Below are 20622 nucleotides of genomic sequence, written 5' to 3' on the forward strand. Positions count from 1 at the left end.
GTTAATTGTTTACTGACTAAAAACTCCCTCACGAGACAGTGCCTTGTGAGCTGGTGCATTGTTGTGATGTAAGTGCCATGAGTTGTTGGGCCAAGATTTTCAGTTAAGATTTTCTTGTTTCTCTGTTGATGTTTACTTGGTCTGTTATGCTTCTCCCAGTCTAGCTGATGATTTTGATGCACAATTCAATGAATTTTTGTAATGTTTTTATCAGTTCTGCTTATTACTAGCTTCCCTGGTCTCCATCAGTGATGCTTTTTCTTCCCTCAAAAAATGTTTAATACATTTGTACATTGCCATTTTCTTCCTGACACTATCCTCATAAACTTGGACTAACACTACCCAATTCGCTTCTATTCTTGCCAAGTTTAACATGAAATTTAATGTTTCTTCATTGCTCTAATTCAATCTTCAACATTCTTGCTCTGGCATACAAAAATGCACTATAACAATATTGAACACTGCTCAGCAAGACACCACCACACATTTAATTTGCACTGATATGTCAAGGTTATGAAAACTTACCAAGCTGTTTGTATAGTGCTGTCAGTGTAAGTGCATGGCTGCAAGTTTGCATATTTGTCAGACCTTGTATAGTATAGAGATCTACAACTGTAAAATAGCTACTATCTGCTAACAAATGGGTGTCAAGAACTGTAAAGAGTTGGATATTTTATCCTACTTATAAGCTAAAAGTTATGACTACAGTAGTTAAAACTGTAGTTCTATAACTACAGTTTTATGGACACAGGTAGAAGACATGAGTCTCTAAGTCAGAGAGAAAGGATAGTTTTCTTTTTTTTTTTTTTTTTGTAGAGACAGAGTCTCACTGTACCGCCCTCGGGTAGAGTGCCCTGGCGTCACACGGCTCACAGCAACCTCTAACTCTTGGGCTTACGCGATTCTCTTGCCTCAGCCTCCCGAGCAGCTGGGACTACAGGCGCCCGCCACAACGCCCGGCTATTTTTTTTTGTTGCAGTTTGGCCGGGGCTGGGTTTGAACCCGCCACCCTCGGCATATGGGGCCGGCACCCTACTCACTGAGCCACAGGCGCCGCCCGAGAAAGGATAGTTTTCTACTCACAGCAATAATAGCCAAATTATCAGCATTAGTTTGGTTTGGTTTAGTTTTGCATTGACTTCCTGAACCTTATTCCCATTGGGCAATGTGAAGAGGGCCATATGACACCTACACACTTCTTGGGCTGTGTAAAGGACAGGAACCATGAACGTAAAGAACTCAAATCTTTTATAATAGGCAGTAAGCATGCCTGCTCTTTGCTTCAGAAGGAGATAGTATCTCTGTGTTCCAAGGGACAGTCAGGGCAAATTACTCATAGCAATAACTTGAGAGACCCATGAAGAACTATCTATCAACAATGGGTCTGGGATAAAATTTTTGCTTAATAATACTTTATTTGTAATGTAAATTAATAATGTAAACAAGACCAGATGAGGATTAAATACTTAGGAGAATAAAGTCCATATTTTCTACTTTTGAATCACCTATGAATTATCCTACTTTCAAATTTATATATCATTGAAAATGAGTAGGCTAAGGTCTTTTACTTAGGATCACCTTTCTGTTGTTATGCTTTTTTTTTTTTTGAAACAAAGCTTTATTTTGAAAACACTCTGAATTTGAAACTCATAAGCAATTCAGATTGTATTTCCTTTGTAAAAATTCATAGAGATTTTAATCTGTATCAGGTCATGAAAAAGTTCAGATATGAAAAAGGCATGTTTCTTTATGAAGTTAAAGTTTCTAATTATTTACACCAAACCAAAGTGAACCATTCGTAGAGAACCACCATCTCCAATTTCCTGCAAACAAATAAATAAAAATAATTAAAATAATGATTAAACAGAGTAAAAAGTAACTGACTTAACATTTATTTACTTACCATTTTAAATTTAAGTATTTAAAAATAGTGAAACAAAGTAAAATAATTTAACATGCACTGTACATATGTGAATAAGAGAATTATATATTTATCATACTAATTATTAAAATTTTGATGTAGTCATAAAAATTATTTGAGAGATAATACATGAAGCATAAAAAAGCAAAGACAGGCAGGGTATTTGTTGAAACTTTAAAGCATCTCAAGGCTCCTACGATGAAAAATTGCAAACTGTGGATATCATTTGTATCCTAATTGTTCGATTTAAAAATTGTGTGTTCTAAAAGATGTTCTGCATAACATACATTTCTTAATTTTGGTGTTTTATTGAGTGTTTGAATGACTCTTAAAGAAATGGTTCACAAATTAGAAAAGATCATGATTCAGTAATCTTTTAATAAAATTTTATAAAGCTGCAAAGAAATATTAACAAGAACCTCATGTATTTCCCATTCGTTACTCTTTCCATCTTTCTTTCACACTACCAGCACCATAGCTTTCCTCCAGCTCTATCAGGTATAGAAAAAATGAAAGATTTTACGGGATTCTGAAATTAAGGATTTTTGAAGATAAGAATAAGGTGAGTGCTATTCTTTGAGAAATAATACAGTGGAGGAGATTTTCAATAATGTGAAGATACTTGGAATTGAAAGGGTAAAAATAGAGTAGGGATGATAGCATGAACATTACCATGTCATAATTTTTCTTATTAGATTATGTACTTATTAGACATTTTTCTTATAGTGAAAATAATTTTTTAAAAAATAATTTATTTTAAAGTTATTCCTTACATCTTAATTTTTTTTTTTTTTTTAAACCATGAGAAGCTATCAGAAAGTCAGCACTGATACTATTTTAAGTAGCCACATCTCAAAGAAAACATCTATGGGGCTGGAAAGTACGGGCAACATACGTATGTATGAATGTGCCTGTGGATCCTGATGTATACACACACACACACACACACACACACACACACAAACAAAACAAACCTGGAAAAACAGGTAACAAGAAGAGTGAGTAATTTAATATTGCCTGGGGTGTGTGTGTCAGCAAGTTTCAGGGTTTTAAGTAGCTTTCAATTTAAAAACAAAATATAAGCACTGCAGTTTTAAAACTCTTACCTTATAAACTATCATACCAAAGTCTAGTTTCTACACCACTAGATTGGTCATTGAGAAACCTGGAGTTAGTTAGGTTTTGGTCTTGTTCACTGACTGGCAGAGATCCTAGGTAATTTTTTTTTTTCTTTTTGTCCTAATACCTGGATATATTTGTTGCTAGAAGGCCAGATTACATGCCCAAGAAGTGTCATGTGCTTCAGCCATTTTCTTATGTTTTGTAGTGTCTTTTTTCCAGGCCTTAATACCTCTCGTATTAGGAATTACATTTTAAAAAGTAGAAATCATGGAATTAACCTCTCAAGGATCACTCAGGATTTAGGAAAAAAAAAAAGAAAAAGAAAAAGAAAACTTTTCCTTTGGAGGATTTCCTTTAAAATCTGTCTTGTTTTTACAAGACTGACTTCAAAGCACTTCCAGGGTTTTGAGAATATCTTATTCCATGCTAAATAACCTTGACTTGTACCCTGTTTATCTTAGATAGATATTTGAAGACTAATGAAATGATGTATTTTGTAATCATTATTAAAAGTAAAGCATATTCATTAAATAAAATTTGGAAAACAGAAAAGTACAAAACTTTACCCAGAGTCCCACCAGTCACATAAAAACTATGATTAACATGTATTTGCTACCCCCTCCATGTTTTGTTTATTTATTTATTTAGGTATTTATTTATTTATATTTTAAACATAGCTGAAATCATACTATACATATAATTCTATATCTTTTCTTCTTTATTTTCTTTTGGCTTCAATCTGAATAATTTTCAATGTTCCCACATAGTCTGTTTTTAATGGCTAATTTTTATTCCATTAAATGCTACAATTTTATTTAACCACTCTTTTTTGGTTAAATTTATGTTGTTTCCAATTTCTTCTTTTTTTATAAATAATCCTATAAAGGACATTCTTAGGCATGAAGTTTTTTTTTTTTTCCTATATTTAAAATTATTTCCTTGGTAAATTTAATAAGAACTATGGACATAGAAGTATTAAACCAAAGTTTATGAAATTTTAGGCCTCTGGATAAACACTCTAGAACTGGTAGTTTTGCTTTGTTTCTTTTCTAGTTTGGGAGGAGATTTTGTGTGGTAATAGGATATTGTGCTTCCAAGGGAGACCGATCTTCATATTTTTAATGTGCTGAAATTGTGCTTACCCTTGACTGAATGAAGCTACATGTTAATTCCTGCAGTAATTTACAGCAACAAAAGGATTTTCCCAGTCCCTCATTGATTTCTACATATGGTTAAGAGCCTTTTCTGAGCCACACCCTACTGCTGTTACCTAATGTTGTGTGATACCAGGTCACTTTATTTTGAACGTACACAGACTTTTGTAAGCAAATTCAGCAGACAAGTTAAGGTTTGCTTTGCTACAAACTAGATTTTGACCTTTTGTTCACTTAATAGAGATGATTACTTTTAAAAAATATACTAAGTGATTACATCATTATTTTATGTTAGGTTTCCTCTGTGTTACTAATGGTCTCTTATGAAGTTTCCAATTTAATGATAATTAAATCCTGGAAGTACAATATTTTGGAGGTAGAAGAAACTATAAAACTCTCTAATCTGAAATCCTTTTATTTTATAGATGAACAATTTGAGGTTCATATGGGTTGAGTGTTTTGTCAGACTGAATTATTTAGTGGCAGAGCTGGGATTAGAATTTCTCTGTGAAGTGTTTCTTCACTATAGCTTTTTTTTTTTTTTACAAACAACACGTGTTCTACAGTCTGCTTTATGATTAACTCCTATGACTCCCTATTCCTGTTATTAAAGAACATTGCTTACAAGCATGCCAGTAGACCACCTATGTAGCAGAGAATGGTTTCCTGAGCAAGTTAATCAGCTATTTAAGTTTCACTACTGAACATTTATTTTGCTTCTTGAGTATCTGATATCATACAGAGATTAAACAATACAGAGTTTTTGGTGCTTGATGTTTTTTATAGAAAATGCTCTCAGACTGATTATAGTCTAGCATTTGCCAAATGTTGGCTTAAGGCTTCTGGTACTCATGAAAGACAGGTTAACTGATAAGCTAACTGTTTAGCTTTCTAACTACTGTGTTAAGTATACTGTCAGAAAGGAATGTACTTAGAACATGTCATTTTACCTTTGTACAGAAATGTTATATCATGATGCCTCCCAAAGTAAACCTATTTTCCTTTCTTGCCTAGCCTTCCCAAATTATGATTTAATATAATTCCTCCAGCTTTTATGGAAGAGTTACAAGAAACATCTATGTGAATAGGACTCGACTCTTCTCTCCTCTCCCCTTCCCTCACCTCCCTTTCCTCCCCTTCCCTCTCCTTTCTTCCCCCTTCCTCCCCCTTCCTCTTCCTTTTTTCTTGAGACAGGGTCTGGGCTAGAGTGAGTGCAGTGGTGTGACCATAGCTCATTGCAATCTCCAACTCCTGGCCTCAGGAGATCCTCCAGCTTCAGCCTCCCAAGTAGCTGGGACAACAGGCCCAAGTTGCCATGCCTGGCTAATTTTTCTATTTTTTGTTGAGATAAGGTCTTGCTCTTGCTCCTGGCCTCAAGCAATCCTCTTGCATTGGCCTGTCAAAGTGCTAGGATTACTGACATGAGCCACAGTGCCTGGATTTCTTTTTCAAAACCCTACTTAAGGACATGTTTATTTTGTTCTTCAGTTTTTTTTACGCAAGCATTCTTCAGTGTGAATGTAGTGCTAGAAAAATGTTCTATACAGATAAATTTAATATTTGCATACTTTAATAAATTAAGTCAATAATAATGATAATGAACCTTGTTTTGGGATAAAAAAAATGGTTTCACTTTACCTAATTTGATATAGCAATCATGTGGTATTATTAGAATAAAAAAAATTACTCTCATTTTACAGGTGAGGAAACAGGTATAGATGTATGTACCGTTTCCCCGAAAAGACAGTGTCTTATTTCAAGGTGTGCTCCCAAAGATGCGCTAGGTCTTATTTTCAGGGGACGCCTTATCTTTCCTGTTAGTAGGTCTTATTTTTGGAGGATGTCTTATTTTCAAGGAAACAGGGTAGCAGTGAAGAGGCAGTGGAACAAAACTGTACTGGAATAGTTTGCCTATAAACCTGCATTCCCACCATAATGGTGCCTCCCAATGTAAACTTATTTTCCTTTCTTGCCTTTGCCTTTTTAAATTCAGAGCTAAACTCAGTTTTAATTTGTAGAAAACAGCCCAATATTCAACAACTCTTACTCTGCAACTTTTAATTGATTTTTTCTTTGTGTATCACTTATTTAAATATATATAAAATACTTTTATGAACTGTCCCAAATCATTCAGAAAGTAAATAAGTCACATATACTGAGATAAGTTAATTCATTTTATGAAGAATGATGACTATATTATGGCCGTGTTGACAGTTCTGTCTTTTTATCTCATGATTTATCTGTCTTCATTAAGGGAGTGCACTGATACATTTAAAAATGTATTTTTAAAAATCAGTTTTTTTGGCCAGGTACAGTGGCTCATGCCTGTAATCCTAGCACCTTGGAAGGCCAAGGTGTGAAGGTTACTTGAGGAATTTGAAACCAGCCTAAGCTCTAAAAAACAGAAAAATCAGCTGGGAGTGGTGGTGTGTGCTGATAGCCCCAGTTACTCAAAAGGCTAAGGCAGAAGACTTCCTTGACCCTATGAGTTTTAGGTTTCAGTGAGCTATGATGTACTTTAGCCCAGGTGACAGAGCAAGACTTTGTCTCAAAAAAAAAAAAGTTTTTTGAGGAAAGAATGAGAATAGTATATCACTTAATCCATTTCAACAAATACTTAGTTACTGTCATCTGTCAAATAAATTAATAAACTTATTATAGAAGTATTAGTGAACATAAAAATTGCTACTTTATTGATCATTTTTACAAGTTACACACTTATTCTTCAAGGTGCTCTTTATTAATGTAATTGTCTATATGTAAATACAGTGTGTGTTTATGTATACACACACATTTCCTATTCTATCTATACCACTCCCCTCTGGCTGGGCTTAACTTTCCTGGGTGATAGTAAATTAGAAAGCAATATAAGCAGCTATATCTGCAGTAATTCCACATTCAAACAATGAGTTTCTGCTATTTCTAAACCTAAGATTTCTTCCAGACAGTATGCCAGTGAGTAGTACAAACAAGACAGGGTAGATATATATCACCGTGATTTATTACCTAATTTATTATGACAAAAAGTCGGTGCGAGGGAACAAGAGGTATGCTCCATACCTAGAAACTCATTCAAACTTAATAGCCTCAAGTTAATCTATAAATTATTAAAGTTTAAAGGAGAATTCAAATTCTTTTCTTCAGTTTTTGTCATTTGCACTAATTCTTCCGAAAATCTTCCCAAGAGCTAGCTTGTTTCATTTCTTCTTTTTTCTTATTGTGAAATATATATAACATGAAATTGACCATTTTAATTGTTTTTTTTAAGTCTACAATTCAGTGGCATATGTACATTCATATTGTGCAACCTCCACTGTTATCTATCTTGAGAACATTTTCATCATCCCAACCTGAAACTTTGTTGTCATTAAACAATTTTCCATTTTCTCTTTTCTTCAGCCCCTGGAAACCATTATTTTACTTTTTGCTTCTAGAAATTTGACCGTGCCAGGTACTTCATATAAATAGACTCATATAGTATTTGTCCTTTTGAGTTTGGCTTATTTTGCTTAGCATAATGTCTGCAGGTTCATCTGTGTGTGGACAGTATCAGAATTTGATTCATTTTTAGGGCCAAATAATAATCCATTGTATGTATGTACCACATTTTGCGTAAGCATTTATGTGTTGATAGACATTGGGTTGTTTCCACTTTTTGGCTAAAGCTCTATGAATATGGATGTAAAAATATTTATTCATGTCTCTGCTTTCAATTCTTTGAGTTTATACCAGAAATAAAATTTCTAGATTATATAATAGTACTGTATTTTTTTTTTTTAACAAACTACCTATGTTTTCCATAGAGGTCATACCATTTTACAGTCCCACAGTAATGTAGAAAGCAAATGTTCTAGTTTCTTCACACTCTTACGATACTTTTGCTTTCTGCATTTTGATATTAGACATCCTATTGCTTCTTTGCCTTTTTTCTAAAATCAAGTGATAATAGCCATCCTAATGTATGTGAAGTAGTTGCTCATTGTGATTTTTTTTTTTTTTCTATGTGGCCCTCGGTAGAGTGCCCTGGTGTCACAGCTCACAGCATCCTCGAACTCTCGGGCTTAAGTGATTCTCTTGTCTCAGCCTCCCAAGTAGATGGGGAAGACAGGCACCTGCCACAACGCCCAGCTGTTTTTTTTTGTTTTTTGATGTTGCAGTTGTCATTGCTGTTTAGCTGGCCCAGGTTGGGTTTGAACCCACCAGCCTCGGTGTATGTGGCAGGCGCCCTACGCACTGAGCTATGGATGCCACTGAGCAATGGGTGCAACCTAACTCATTGTGATTTTGATTTGCATTTTCCTAACAATGATGTTGAGCATCATTTCATGTACTTATTGGCCATTTGTATATCTTGGAATAAATGTCTATTTAAATCCTTTGCCCATCTAAAAATTTTTCTATTGTTATTAAGGTATAGGAGTTTTTGTTGTTGTTGTATTCGTTTTATTTTTAAGAGACAGTGTCTCCCTCTGTTGCTCAGGCTAGAGTGCAGTGGCTTAGTCTAGCTCATTGTAGCCTTGAACTGCGCTCAAGCAATCCTCCTACCTCAGCCTCCTGATTGGCTGGCACTGTAAGTGTGTGCCACTAAACCTGGCTAATTTTCTTTCTTTCTTTCTCTCCTTTCTTCTCTTTCTCCTCCTCCTCCTTTTTTTTAAAGAGATGAGATCTCGCTATGTTTCCAGTGTTCAAAGTCCTGTCATCAAGCTATCCTTGGAGGATCTTGAAGGCATGCCTACCTTCTTGGAGTTCTTTATATGTATATTCTAGTTATTAGTCACTAAACAGACATGTGATTTACAAATATATTTGTCCCTCAGTATCTCTGTGGTTAGGTTCCAGGTCCCTTGATCTGTAGTTGGCTAGATCCACAGATATGGACCCCATGGATACAAATCTCTTAAATGTATTTTCTTCTGTTGTGCAGGCTACTTTTTTACTCTGTTGATAGTGTCCTTTTGATGGACAAAAATTTTTATAATTTTAATGAAATCCAATTTATGTTTATTGTTACTGGTGCTTTTAGTGTCTTATTCATGAAATCATTGCCAAATCCAATGTTGTGAAGCTATTTTCTTCTAAGAGGTTTATAGCTTTAGACCTTATGTGCAGGTCCTTGATACATTTTTAATTAATTTTTGTACATGGTGTAAGGTAAGGGTCCAACTTCATACTTTCCCATATGATATTTCATTTTCTTAGCATTATATGTTGAAAAGGCTGTCATTTCCCCCATTGAATGACCTTGGAATCTTTGTTAGAATCATTTATTTATATAAACAACGGTTTAATTCCAGGCATTCTATTCTATCCCATGGTTCTGTATATCTTTATACTAGTACCATACTGTTTTGATTACTGTAGCTTTGTAGTAAGTTTTGAAATGAGGAAGTGTGATTTTTTTTTCAGCTTTGTTTTTCATTTTCAAGATTATTTTGGCTTTCTATAGTCCCTTGATATTCCATATTAATTTAAGAAAGGTTTTTTTCCTATTTCTGTGAAAAAATTTGAGATTTTCATAAGGATTGGGTGGAATGTTCTATATATATTTGTTCCATTCAGTTGGTTGATGGTGTTGTTCAGGTACTTTCTTTCCTTACTGATGTTCTGTCTGTTGTTCTATCCGTTACTGAAAATGAGATACTGAAGTCTCATAATATTAATGCATTGCTGTCTACTTGTTCCTTTAATTCTGTTAATGTCTGTTTCATATATTTTAGAACTCTGATGTTTGATGCATAAATATTTATAGTCATTATATCTTCCTGGTGAGTTAATTCCTTAATCATTACATGATATCCATCCTAGTCTCTTGGGACAGTTTTTGACTTAAAGTTTATTTTGTCTTATATTATTATAGGCATCTCTGCTCTCTTAAGCTTACTCTTTACATGGGGGTATCTTTTTATATTCTTTCAATTTTACCTTATGTATTAGATCTAAAATGAATCTCTTGTGTGCACTATATTGTTGGGCCTTTTTTTTTTTTTTAAGTCTGTTCAGCCTGTATATGTCTTTTAACTGTGGAGTTTAACTATTTACACTTAAAGTAATTACTGATATGGAAGGATTTACTATTGTCATTTTATTTCTCTGTATGTCTTGTGGCTTTTTCATCCCTCATTTCTTTTAATACTGTCTTCTTTTGTGTTTTGTAGGATAATATTTAGAAATAAACATATCCTACATCAAGCACACAAAGTGAACTCAGTGTGAGTTTAAAATGAGTTGCTATTCTTCCAGAGGCTTAAGGGACCTGGGGCCCCCTGGGACATATGCAGAGTTAGCTTGCTTAGAGTTAAAAATTCCACAAGCCAATTATCTGAAGTTGTACACCCCGTGAAACCTGAAATCAAAGGGCATGCCACCCTTCCTCAGAGATACAGGCCAGTTTCATTGATTTTTTTTTTTTTTTTGTAGTGACATGCTTTGATTCCCTTCTCATTTTCTTTTGTGTGCATGGGATTGATTTTTTTTTGTGTGTGTATGTGTGGTTATCATTATGATTGCATAACACATTTTCAGGTTATACAATATATTTTAGACTGATAACAAGGCAACTTCATTTACATATAAAGCTCTCCTTTACAGCTCCCCATTTATGTTACTGTTGTCACAAATTACATTTTTATTTATTTATTTATTTATTTTTGCAGTTTTTGGCTGGGGCCGGGTTTGAACCTACCACCTCTGGTGGGGCTGGCGCCCTACTCCTTAAGTCACAGGTACCACCCACAAATTACATCTTTATATATTGTGTTTTCATTAACACAGACATTGAGTTTGTGTGTGTGATTTTGTTTTATAGATTATATGCAAGAATTAAAAGTAGATTTATACACCAGAATTATTATAATATAGGATTCTATATTTGTCCACATTTACTTTTACTATAGAACTTTTGAACTTTCATTATAACTTTATTGTGTTGCTTTCTAGCATCTTTTTGTTTAAATTTGAAGAATTCTATTTTTATTTCTTATTGGGCAGGTCTAGGGGTATTGATGAAACAGCTTATTCATCTAGGAATTCTTAATTTTATCTTTATTTTAGGCATCTCTGCTCTCAGGAACAGTCAGGAACTGTCAGGAACAGTTTTTCCTGACATAGTATTCTTGGTAGATGTTTTTTCTTTCAGCACTTTGTATCATTCCATTCCTTTTTAGATTGCAAGGTTTCTATTGAGAAATCTGCTTTGGATCTTATTAGGTTCCGTCCATGGGATGAGTTCTTTTTCTCTTGCAATTTTGAAGATTCTGTCTTTGTCCTTCAAAAGTTTGATTATTGTATGTTTTGGTGTGGGTTTCTTTGGGTTTATCATAGTTGGAGTTCCCTGAGCTTCTTGAGTTTGTATGTCTATTTTTGTCCTCAGATTAAGGAAATGTTTGGCCATTGTTTCTTCACATAAGTTTCCCCACATCTTTCTCATTGTCTTCTCCTATAATGCATTCATGGTCTCCCTTGATCTTGTTCTATAGTCTCTTAGGCTCTGTTCACTTTTATGTTCTTTTGTTTTGTTGAAACTCAGACTCGATAATTTCAAATAAGTTATCTTTAAGTTCACTTACTTTTTCTTCTGCTTCTTCTGCTTACTTAAGTCTGCTGTTTGAACTTGTGTAGTGAATTTTTTAATTTGACTATGGTATTTTTCAGTTTCAAAATTTCTGAAATTATTAAATTTCTTTTAATATTTCCCTCTTTTAGTTGAATGAATTTAGTGGGTACAAGTGGTTTTCCATTATATGGATGAATCATATAGTGGTGAAGTTAGAAGTCAGGGCTTTTAATGTACCTATCACCTGAAGAGTATAGATTGTACCTGATAGGTAGTTTTTGATCCCTTAATCTGATCTCATTCTCCCCCCTTCCTAGTCTCCAAAGTCCTTTACACCACTCTATGTGACCATGTATACCCATTGTTCAGCTTCTACTCACAAGTGAGTACATGTGGTATTTGTTTTTCCATTCCTGAGACATTTCATTTAGGATTATGGCTTCAGTTCCATCCAAGTTGCTGCAAAAGACATTATTTCATTCTCTTTTACGACTGAGAGGTATTCCATATAAATATGTACCAAATTTTTTTACTTACTCCTCAATTGATAGGCACTTAGTTTGATTCAATATCTATGCAATTACGGATTTTGCTGTGAGAAACGTATGAGTACATGTATCTTTTTAATATAATAACTTCTTTTCCTTTGGGTAGATATTCACTGGTGAGATTGCCAGACTGAATGGGGGGCCTACTTTTGTTTCTTTGAAGATTATCTACACTATTTTCCATAGAGATTGTACTAATTTTCATCCCCACTAACAGTGTAAAAGCATTTTCTTTTCACCATATCACCACCAACATTTTTTTTTTTATTTTTTAGTAATGGCCATACTGACAAGGAATTATGTGTCATTGTGATTTTAATTTGCATTTCTCTGGTGATTAGTGATGTTGAGTTTTTTAATAATTTCTATCTCTTCACTGATATTTTAACTTTGTTCATGTAGTTTTCCTGACTTCCTTAGATATTTTCCATGTTTTCTTTTAGTTGTTTGAACATAATTAAGACAGTTTTTAAGTCTTTTTCTGTTAAGTCTGATGCCTATATTTTTTTAGGGATCACTTCTGCCAATTTGTTTTTATTTTTGAATGGTCTGTGTCTCTCTGTTTCTTTGTACAGACTGTGATTTTAGTGGGGGAGAATTGTTCACAAAGGGCCAACTGGGCATTTGAAAAAATAGTACCTTACCTATTCAGAAGTGTAGACTGGGTCTTTGCCATGGAAGTCCTTCCCTAATTATTATGGTTTTCCTTTTAAATTTTGGGATCATCACAAAGTAAAAGCTAAAGATCTTACTAGGTCTTTTCTGAGCATGCATCTTTTTTGGGAGGAAGGGGAAAGAGATCACTTTATTCTAATTACCACTCAAATAATTTCACAATAGCTGGTTTAAGGAGGCCACACCAACATTTGCCCAGCTCCCAATTCTTTATCATCTCAATAAACATAGTAAGAAAACCCTCTTCAACTGTAATTCTGAAGCAAGAAAGCTATTTATGACAAAGGAGAGGTTTAACTGATAATTTTAGACTTTATACTTCATTATCAATTACATTTTTATGCTAAATTAACTTGGTCTTGAGTCAATTTTCCATTTCTTCAACTTGAACTTCTTGATTAGGATAATCCATTTTTAAGTTGACACTGTTTCAGTACCTCACTGAAACCGTCACAGAGCTTTATTTCGCTCTGGTTCTGGGCACATTCTAAGAACTATTTTATCTTATAGAAGCAAGGCCCAACCTGAAACTACTATGCTGGCTGGCTTCCCTGAGGCTCCTGGTAAGTGATGTTAGGGCTGGAGGGCTCAGCATTATGTCCTAAACTTGAAGCCCCCAGTGATGGCATGACCTAGTGTATGCCCAACTACAGAGCTCAGAGCTATGCTGGCTGCAGTAGTTGCCATCTGGGCCATCAGGCCTGGCTGCCAGGTACAGCAGCAGATGAGCCAACTGCAGATGGTGGGGTTGCTATTAGTGGCTGAGCTGCTGATGCTGGCCTGGATGCAGTTCTTATCTGAGGTGCCTGGCTAGCCAGAGGGGCCATGCAATAGGTGTGGCTTTGGCTTCCAAGCAGCATTGCAAATGTGTGGTGGGTAGGCGCCTAGAATTGTGAAAAATTTGCCTGAGTATGCATCTTTCACAGGCCTGTGTGTGGTGTTTTAATCCCTGTATACATGGCTGCTTTTAATATTCTTAAAATTCCAAAGAAATTGATGACCTTGATAGTCAATCATATGTTTCCACCCATACATAATCTCTTGTTCCAAGAATCTGTGCTAATTCTCCTTGCAGCTTTCCCGAGTGATGCCCACTGCTTCTCCCACCTGAGTCCAGCCATGCCTTACTCTCAACTGAGCTCCCAGTTAGGAGAATCAAAGATATGTTATTTAGTACCCTGACAAGTTAGAATGTTGCGAATAAAGTCAGCTCTGCTCCCTCCAGTTTAGGGATGGAACTTGGAACTGGGTTCTCACCTCCTTCAGACCAAGACCATGGCTAGGGAGATGGTGGAGCAAGAATGCCATGATATTTCCTACTGCTTTGAATATGGCTTTTTCTTGATTTCTTGTTAACTTGGTTTCTGTAGGCCTTTTAACTATTCTCCACAGTTCCTATAAAGTTATTTTAGCCAGTCTGTAGTTGTTTTTTTAAGGTTTATGTGGGAGAATGAGGCCCTGGAGTTCTTAATTGCTACTTGCTGACATTACTCTTCTTAGTAGTTCTTTTCTTAATCACTGTTTACTTCAGTTCTATGTGGTTTCCTTATTGTATTAGCATTAGCTGGAGTATTGTGCCAAAGCAACCCAGAATCAAATATGTAGTATGAAGATATTAGTGAAATTCTAATTTCACTTGATCAAGTCATTCTGTATTTTTTGTTCACTCTACTCCTGTGATCACAGAATATAGATTCTTTATAGTATTCCTCTTCCCCAATTTTGTTTGTTTCTCTAAAATTCATATTTATTTTATTTCTATGAATCAACTCTGATATCCTTTTCTGCTCAAATATAATAGATTACAATTATGATTAGTAATACCTACTCAGCATGTAGATAAATAAAATTAAAATTAATTTCTGGCTAAGGTTCATAGAATGCCAGGAAAAAATACGTATTTTTATATGTTTGCTTATATATACATATATATATACACACACTGTTTTCATAGGATTTTATGTTTTCAAAGGCTTAGATATTTAGCTTATACTTTGAACATTTTGAGCATTGGTATTTTTATGTGAAATTCTGGTAATCTTAGTTCTTGGTAAGAAATATGAAACTGGTGAAATTGATGTATGTAAACTGCTTCATTTATTAGTGACCTCTGATGGCTTCTGATTAAGTCAGTATTGGGTCAACTTTTGAAATATAAATAGAAAAATTTTATGAATTTCCTAATTTGTTCTTTTTTTATTGTGGCTGACTATAGGGAAATCACTTTGTATCTAAGTTAAAATTAATTTAAATGTGTTTTTCAAACTTCTGGATAAAGTGTGCAAGAATCTTATTAAACTGTCACTGAACAGTCTCTAAAACTGCAGGGCACCTGAGGTTAGTAAGATCACTGTGAAGATGGTATATAAACTTTAAAAATGAGAAGAAATTAGTTAAACAAGAATATCTTCTTGTTGTAGGAACACTTTTTTATTTTCACAAAAACTAACAAATTGTTTCTCAAATTTTATTTCAAGTTATGGCAAGGCTATATAATTCTCTTTTCATGTTTTTCTACAAAAGACAATGTGGTAAGGAAATTTGAAGGAAATACTTTCTTGAGAAGTTGCAAACAGGTAGCAATTTATATTATTAGAGAAAGTAACTGCTCTAGTGACTAAGATTTTGGTAAGTTAATTCAAAGTGTCAGAGAACTTTACACTTCAGATATATATATATATATATATATATATACACACACACACACACACACACACACACATACGTACATTCTGGGGAATATATATATTCCCAGAGGATTTTACCCAAATAATTTTCTTAGAATTAAAAATTATATTCTGATGAGGCTTAAAGCTAAGTCATGGTTAAAACAAGTAGTGATTTAAAAATAATGTCACTGCTTACTTTGACCATAAACTAGCTTTACACTTGAATGAAAGGCTTAAATGTAAGGCATGAAACTGTAAGAATGATTTAAAAAAAGTTGGAAAAACTCTTCTAGATATAAGCCTAAGTAAAGAATTTATGAAGAAGACCCCAATGGCTATCACAGCAACAGTAAAAATAAATAAATGAGTCTTGATTAAATTAAAAAGCATATGTACATGCAGTTAAATAATCAACAAAACAAATAGACAACCTACAGAATGGGAGAAAAATATCCATAAGTTATACATCTGATAAAGGGCTAATCACCAGGATCTATGAACAAGAAAAAGCCAAACAACCCCATTAACAAGGGGACAAAAGACATGACCAGAAGCTTTCCAAAAGAAGATAGACAAATGGCCAATAAAAAGGAAAAAATGCTCAACACCAGTAATAATCAGGGAAATCCAAGTTAAGACCACAATGACGCCAGGCACGGTATCTCATGCCTGTAATCCTAGCACTCTGAGAGGCCGACGTGGGTGGATCCCCTGAGCTCAGGAGTTCAGAGACCAGCTGAGAAAGAGTGATTCCCTGTCTCTGCTAAAAGCAGAAGGGCGTTCTGGTGGGCACCTGTAATCTCAGCTACTTGGGAGGCTGAGTCAAGAGGATCACTTCAGCCCAAGAGTTTGAGGTTGCTGTGAGCTATGACACCATAGCACTCTACCCAGGGCAACAGAGTAAGACTCTGTGTCTAAATAAGTAAATAAATAACCACAATGAGATGTCAATTTACTCCAGTTAGAATGCCTTTAATTAAAAAGTCCAAAAACAACAGATGCTGGCATGGGATGCTGAAAGGAATGCTTATACGCTGTTGGTGGGACTACAAATTAGTACAACCTCTGTGGAAAACAGTATTAATATTCCTCAAAGAACTAAAACTAGACCTATCATTTGATCTAGCAATCCCAGTACTGGGTATTTACCCAAAGGGAAAGAAATCATTATATCAAAAATACTTATGGTGAAAAAAAAATACACCTATATTCAAATGCTTATTGCAGCATAATTCACAATTGCAAAGATGTAGAATCAACCCAAGTACTCATCAATTTGTGAGTAGATTAACAGAATGTGGTATATGTATACTATGGAATATTACTCTGCCATGCAGAATAATGAATTAAGGCCTTTTGCAGCAATTTGGAAGGAAATGGGGACCATTATCCTAAGTAAAGTATCTAAAGAATGGAAAAAATAAACACCACATGTGCTTGCTATTAAATTGGAATTAACTGATGTGCAAACATATAAACAGAGGGAAGTAAAACTCAGTGAAAATCAAGTAGGAAAGAGGTAGGAAGAGAAGATGGACAAAAATGTACCTAACAGTTACAATGAACACTATCTGAGTGAAGGGCACACTAATAACACTGACTCAAGCATAAATAACAAAAGTGATCCATGTAACCAAAAATACTCGTATCTCTGTAATATTTTGAACTAACTAAAGGAATTATTTGGGTTAAAGTCATCTGGGGAATTGATGGAGGGTTGAATCTATAATAATATGGGTATAATATAGTAAAATATACATATTATGTATTATACATGTACAGACTCACAATGGAACACTGAAAATTTGTACATTTCATTTATATACAGTTTACAGGGGAAAGGAAGGATTTTAAACAACAAATTTTAGTGAATAATATGTATGCTAAACTAGCTAGAGGAATGAAGTGTACTACAACCTACTTTGTAACATACCCCCAAAATAAGATGTTTGAATATAATAAGAGATGAAAGAAAAAGGATAAGAGGGATTAATAAAGGGATGGATCAAGGGATAGATATGTGATAAAGCAATTATTGTAAAACATTAATTGTAGATTATAGATAGTGGATATGTGAATGTTTACTGTATGGGGATGTTTACTTGTGCAATCTTAGAACTTTTTGTTATGTTTACCTTTTTTTGCAATAAAATATTGTTAATGAGAAGGTACATAAGTCTATGTAGGTCTAGTTTGGTTCAATAAACATTTATTGGCCAGCTACAGTGTGCCAAGTGATATAATAGGCATCAGAGACATGACAGTGAAACAGGAAGGAGCAGGACAGGTAACAAAGAGTCATATTTGCCATAATAAGGAGCTTGGAATGATACGTTAGGTAGATTACTCTGGAGCCAGATTGGAAGAAGTGGTGGTAGTGATAGTGATAGGTATAAAGACAAGTGTAATAGGAAGCAATACTTCAGGTGAAAATGATTAAGATATAAATTATAATGGTTATAGGCCTAGTTTCTAGAGATAGGTGCAATAATCAACTGAACTTGATGATTGAATAGTTGTAAGTGGGTTGTAGGGAACTGAAAATGACAAAGATGGGTTGGCGCCTGTAGCATAGTGGTTATGTCACCAGCCACATACACCAAAGGTGGTAGGTTTGAACCTGGACTGGGCCAGCTAAATAACAGCTAAACAACTGCAACAAAAAAATTGCTGGGCGTGTTGGTGGGTGCCTGTCGCCAGCTACTTGGGAGGCTGAGGCAAGAGAATCACTTAAGCCCAAGAGTTTGCGGTGGCTGGGCAGCGCCTGTGGCTCAGTGCGTAGGGCGCCGGCCCCATATACCAAGGGTGGAGGGTTCAAACCTGGCCCCAGCCAAACTGCAACAAAAAATTGCCGGGTATTGTGGCGGGTGCCAGTACTCCCAGCTACTCGGGAGGCTGAGGCAAGAGAATCGCCTAAGCCCAGGTGTTGGAGATCACTGTGAGCTGTGGGACGCCATGGCACTCTTATCAAGGGTGATAAAGTGATACTCTGTCTCAAAAAATAAAACAAAAAAAACTGATGAAGACCACGTAAGAAGGAACAGGTTTGGAGCTTGTGACAAAATGGTGAGTTTGACGTTGGACATGTTAAATTTTGTGTTTTACCTAGTTGAAAAGTTATTTGTTCATTCATTTGTGTCTATGTTATCTGACAACCATTCACCTCAGAATTCCATGCCTGTTTGCATGATAAGATTTTGAGCAAGCCAGGCATGGTGGCTCACACCTAGAATCCTAGCACTCTGGGAGGCCAAGGCGGGTAGATTGCCTGAGCTCCCAAGCTGGAGACCAGCCTGAGCAAGAGTGAGACCTTGTCTCTAAAAATAGCTAGGCATGTGGCAGTTGCCTGTAGTCCCAGCTACTTGGGAGGCTGAGGCAAGAGAATCGCTTAAGCCCAAGAGTTAGAGGTTGCTGTGAGCTGTAACACCACAGGTATTCTATGGAGGACAATAAAGTGAGATTCTGTCTCAAAAAAAAAAAAAAAAAAAAGATGTTGAGCGAAACAGGTACAAATACTACCTTTAAGAAACTTACAGCTTAGTGAAAGAGACAATTAAACCAGAAGTTATAATAAAAAATGGTATTCAGAATGTTTATTGCAGCCCAATTCACAATTGCTAAGTCATGGAAAAAGCCCAAGTGCCCATCAATCCACGAATGGATTAATAAATTGTGGTATATTTACACCATGGAATATTATGCAGCCTTAAAGAAAGATGGAGACTTTACCTCTTTCATGTTTATATGGATGGAGCTGGAACATATTCTTCTTAGTAACGTATCTCAAGAATGGAAGAAAATGTATCCAATGTACTCAGCCCTACAATGAAACTAATTTATGGCTTTCACATGAAAGCTATAACCCAGTTATAACCTAAGAATATGGGGAAAGGAGAGAGGGAGGGGAGGGGAGGGGGGGAGTATGGGCAGAGGGAGGGTGATTGGTGGGATTACACCTGCAGCGCATCTTACAAGGGTACATGTGAAACTTAGTAAATGTAGAATATAATTGTCTTAACACAATAACTAAGAAAATGCCAGGAAGGCTATGTTAACCAGTGTGATGAAAATGTGTCAAACTATTTATTAAACCAGTGTATGGTGCCCCATGATCGCATTAATGTACACAGCTATGATTTAATATTAATAAAAAATTAAAAAATGGTATTTATGGTGGTAGGAGAAGTACAGAATGCTATGGAATGTCACAGAGGAGCAATTATATTGTTCCAGCAATGAGTTGAGGCAGCAGGATATGTCAAGTTTGAACTTTGGGATGTAAGCTGGGTTAGAGATAGCAATTAATGTCTGTCTGTCTGTTGCTGATTTCTGAGAGTTGATAAAAATGTCAAGGGGTATTTTAGAGAACCATTAGAGAAAAAAAGGCTAGAGGTAAGTAAAATGACTCAGAGATACAAATAAAATAGAAAGGTAGAAGAACTAATAGTGTGTGGTATAATACTTTGCAGAAGCTAAATGTTTCAAGATGAAGAACATAATAGTATTAAATACTGTGGAGATCTCTAATGAGTTAAGTACTAATAACTGTCCATTAGATTTGGAAGTTTCTAGATCATTGGGAACTTTAGTGGAAGCAGTTACAGTGAAGTGATGGTTAGTTAAAATACACAAAAATGCTAATACTACATATCATTATGGGCCAAGATTTTTAATACAAGAAAAATATTTTTAATATGAGAAAAAAATCCAAATTAAACTCCCTTTATCATTTTTTAGTTTTCTTTTGAATTTCAGATTATGAGGGTACAGATGACTAGGTTACATTGTTTGCATTTGTTAAGTAAAGTAGTTGTGTTTTTTACCCAGGAGGTATACCATAAATGCTTATATTGTGCCTGTTAGGTGAGAGCACACCAATCTTCCTCCCTCCTCCCTTCTCCCTTTTCCCTTTTTCTCCCCACTTGGGTTTAATCGTGTTTTTCTCCTGTGTGGGGGTGTATTTGTTTGTCTACTGATTTCG

At 35.1% G+C, this 20622-nt stretch overlaps 1 protein-coding gene and 1 pseudogene across 3 annotated transcripts in view; both read right to left on the bottom strand.

Annotated features, from left to right (window-relative positions):
* Nucleotides 1-1663: 1663 nt before the first annotated feature.
* The window catches only part of WDPCP (WD repeat containing planar cell polarity effector), a 495763-nt gene continuing 476804 nt past the window's right edge, over nucleotides 1664-20622 (bottom strand). For all 3 annotated transcript variants that reach the window (XM_053586757.1, XM_053586756.1, XM_053586755.1), the window contains one exon: nucleotides 1664-1823. In XM_053586757.1, the coding sequence (XP_053442732.1) occupies nucleotides 1773-1823 (51 nt within the window). In that variant the 3' untranslated portion in view covers nucleotides 1664-1772. The remainder of the gene's footprint in view (nucleotides 1824-20622) is intronic.
* Nucleotides 13371-13832, bottom strand: LOC128582992 (coiled-coil-helix-coiled-coil-helix domain-containing protein 2-like; annotated as a pseudogene).

The sequence above is a fragment of the Nycticebus coucang genome, chromosome 4 (assembly GCF_027406575.1).
Source record: "Nycticebus coucang isolate mNycCou1 chromosome 4, mNycCou1.pri, whole genome shotgun sequence".
NCBI classification, from domain to species: Eukaryota; Metazoa; Chordata; class Mammalia; order Primates; family Lorisidae; genus Nycticebus; species Nycticebus coucang.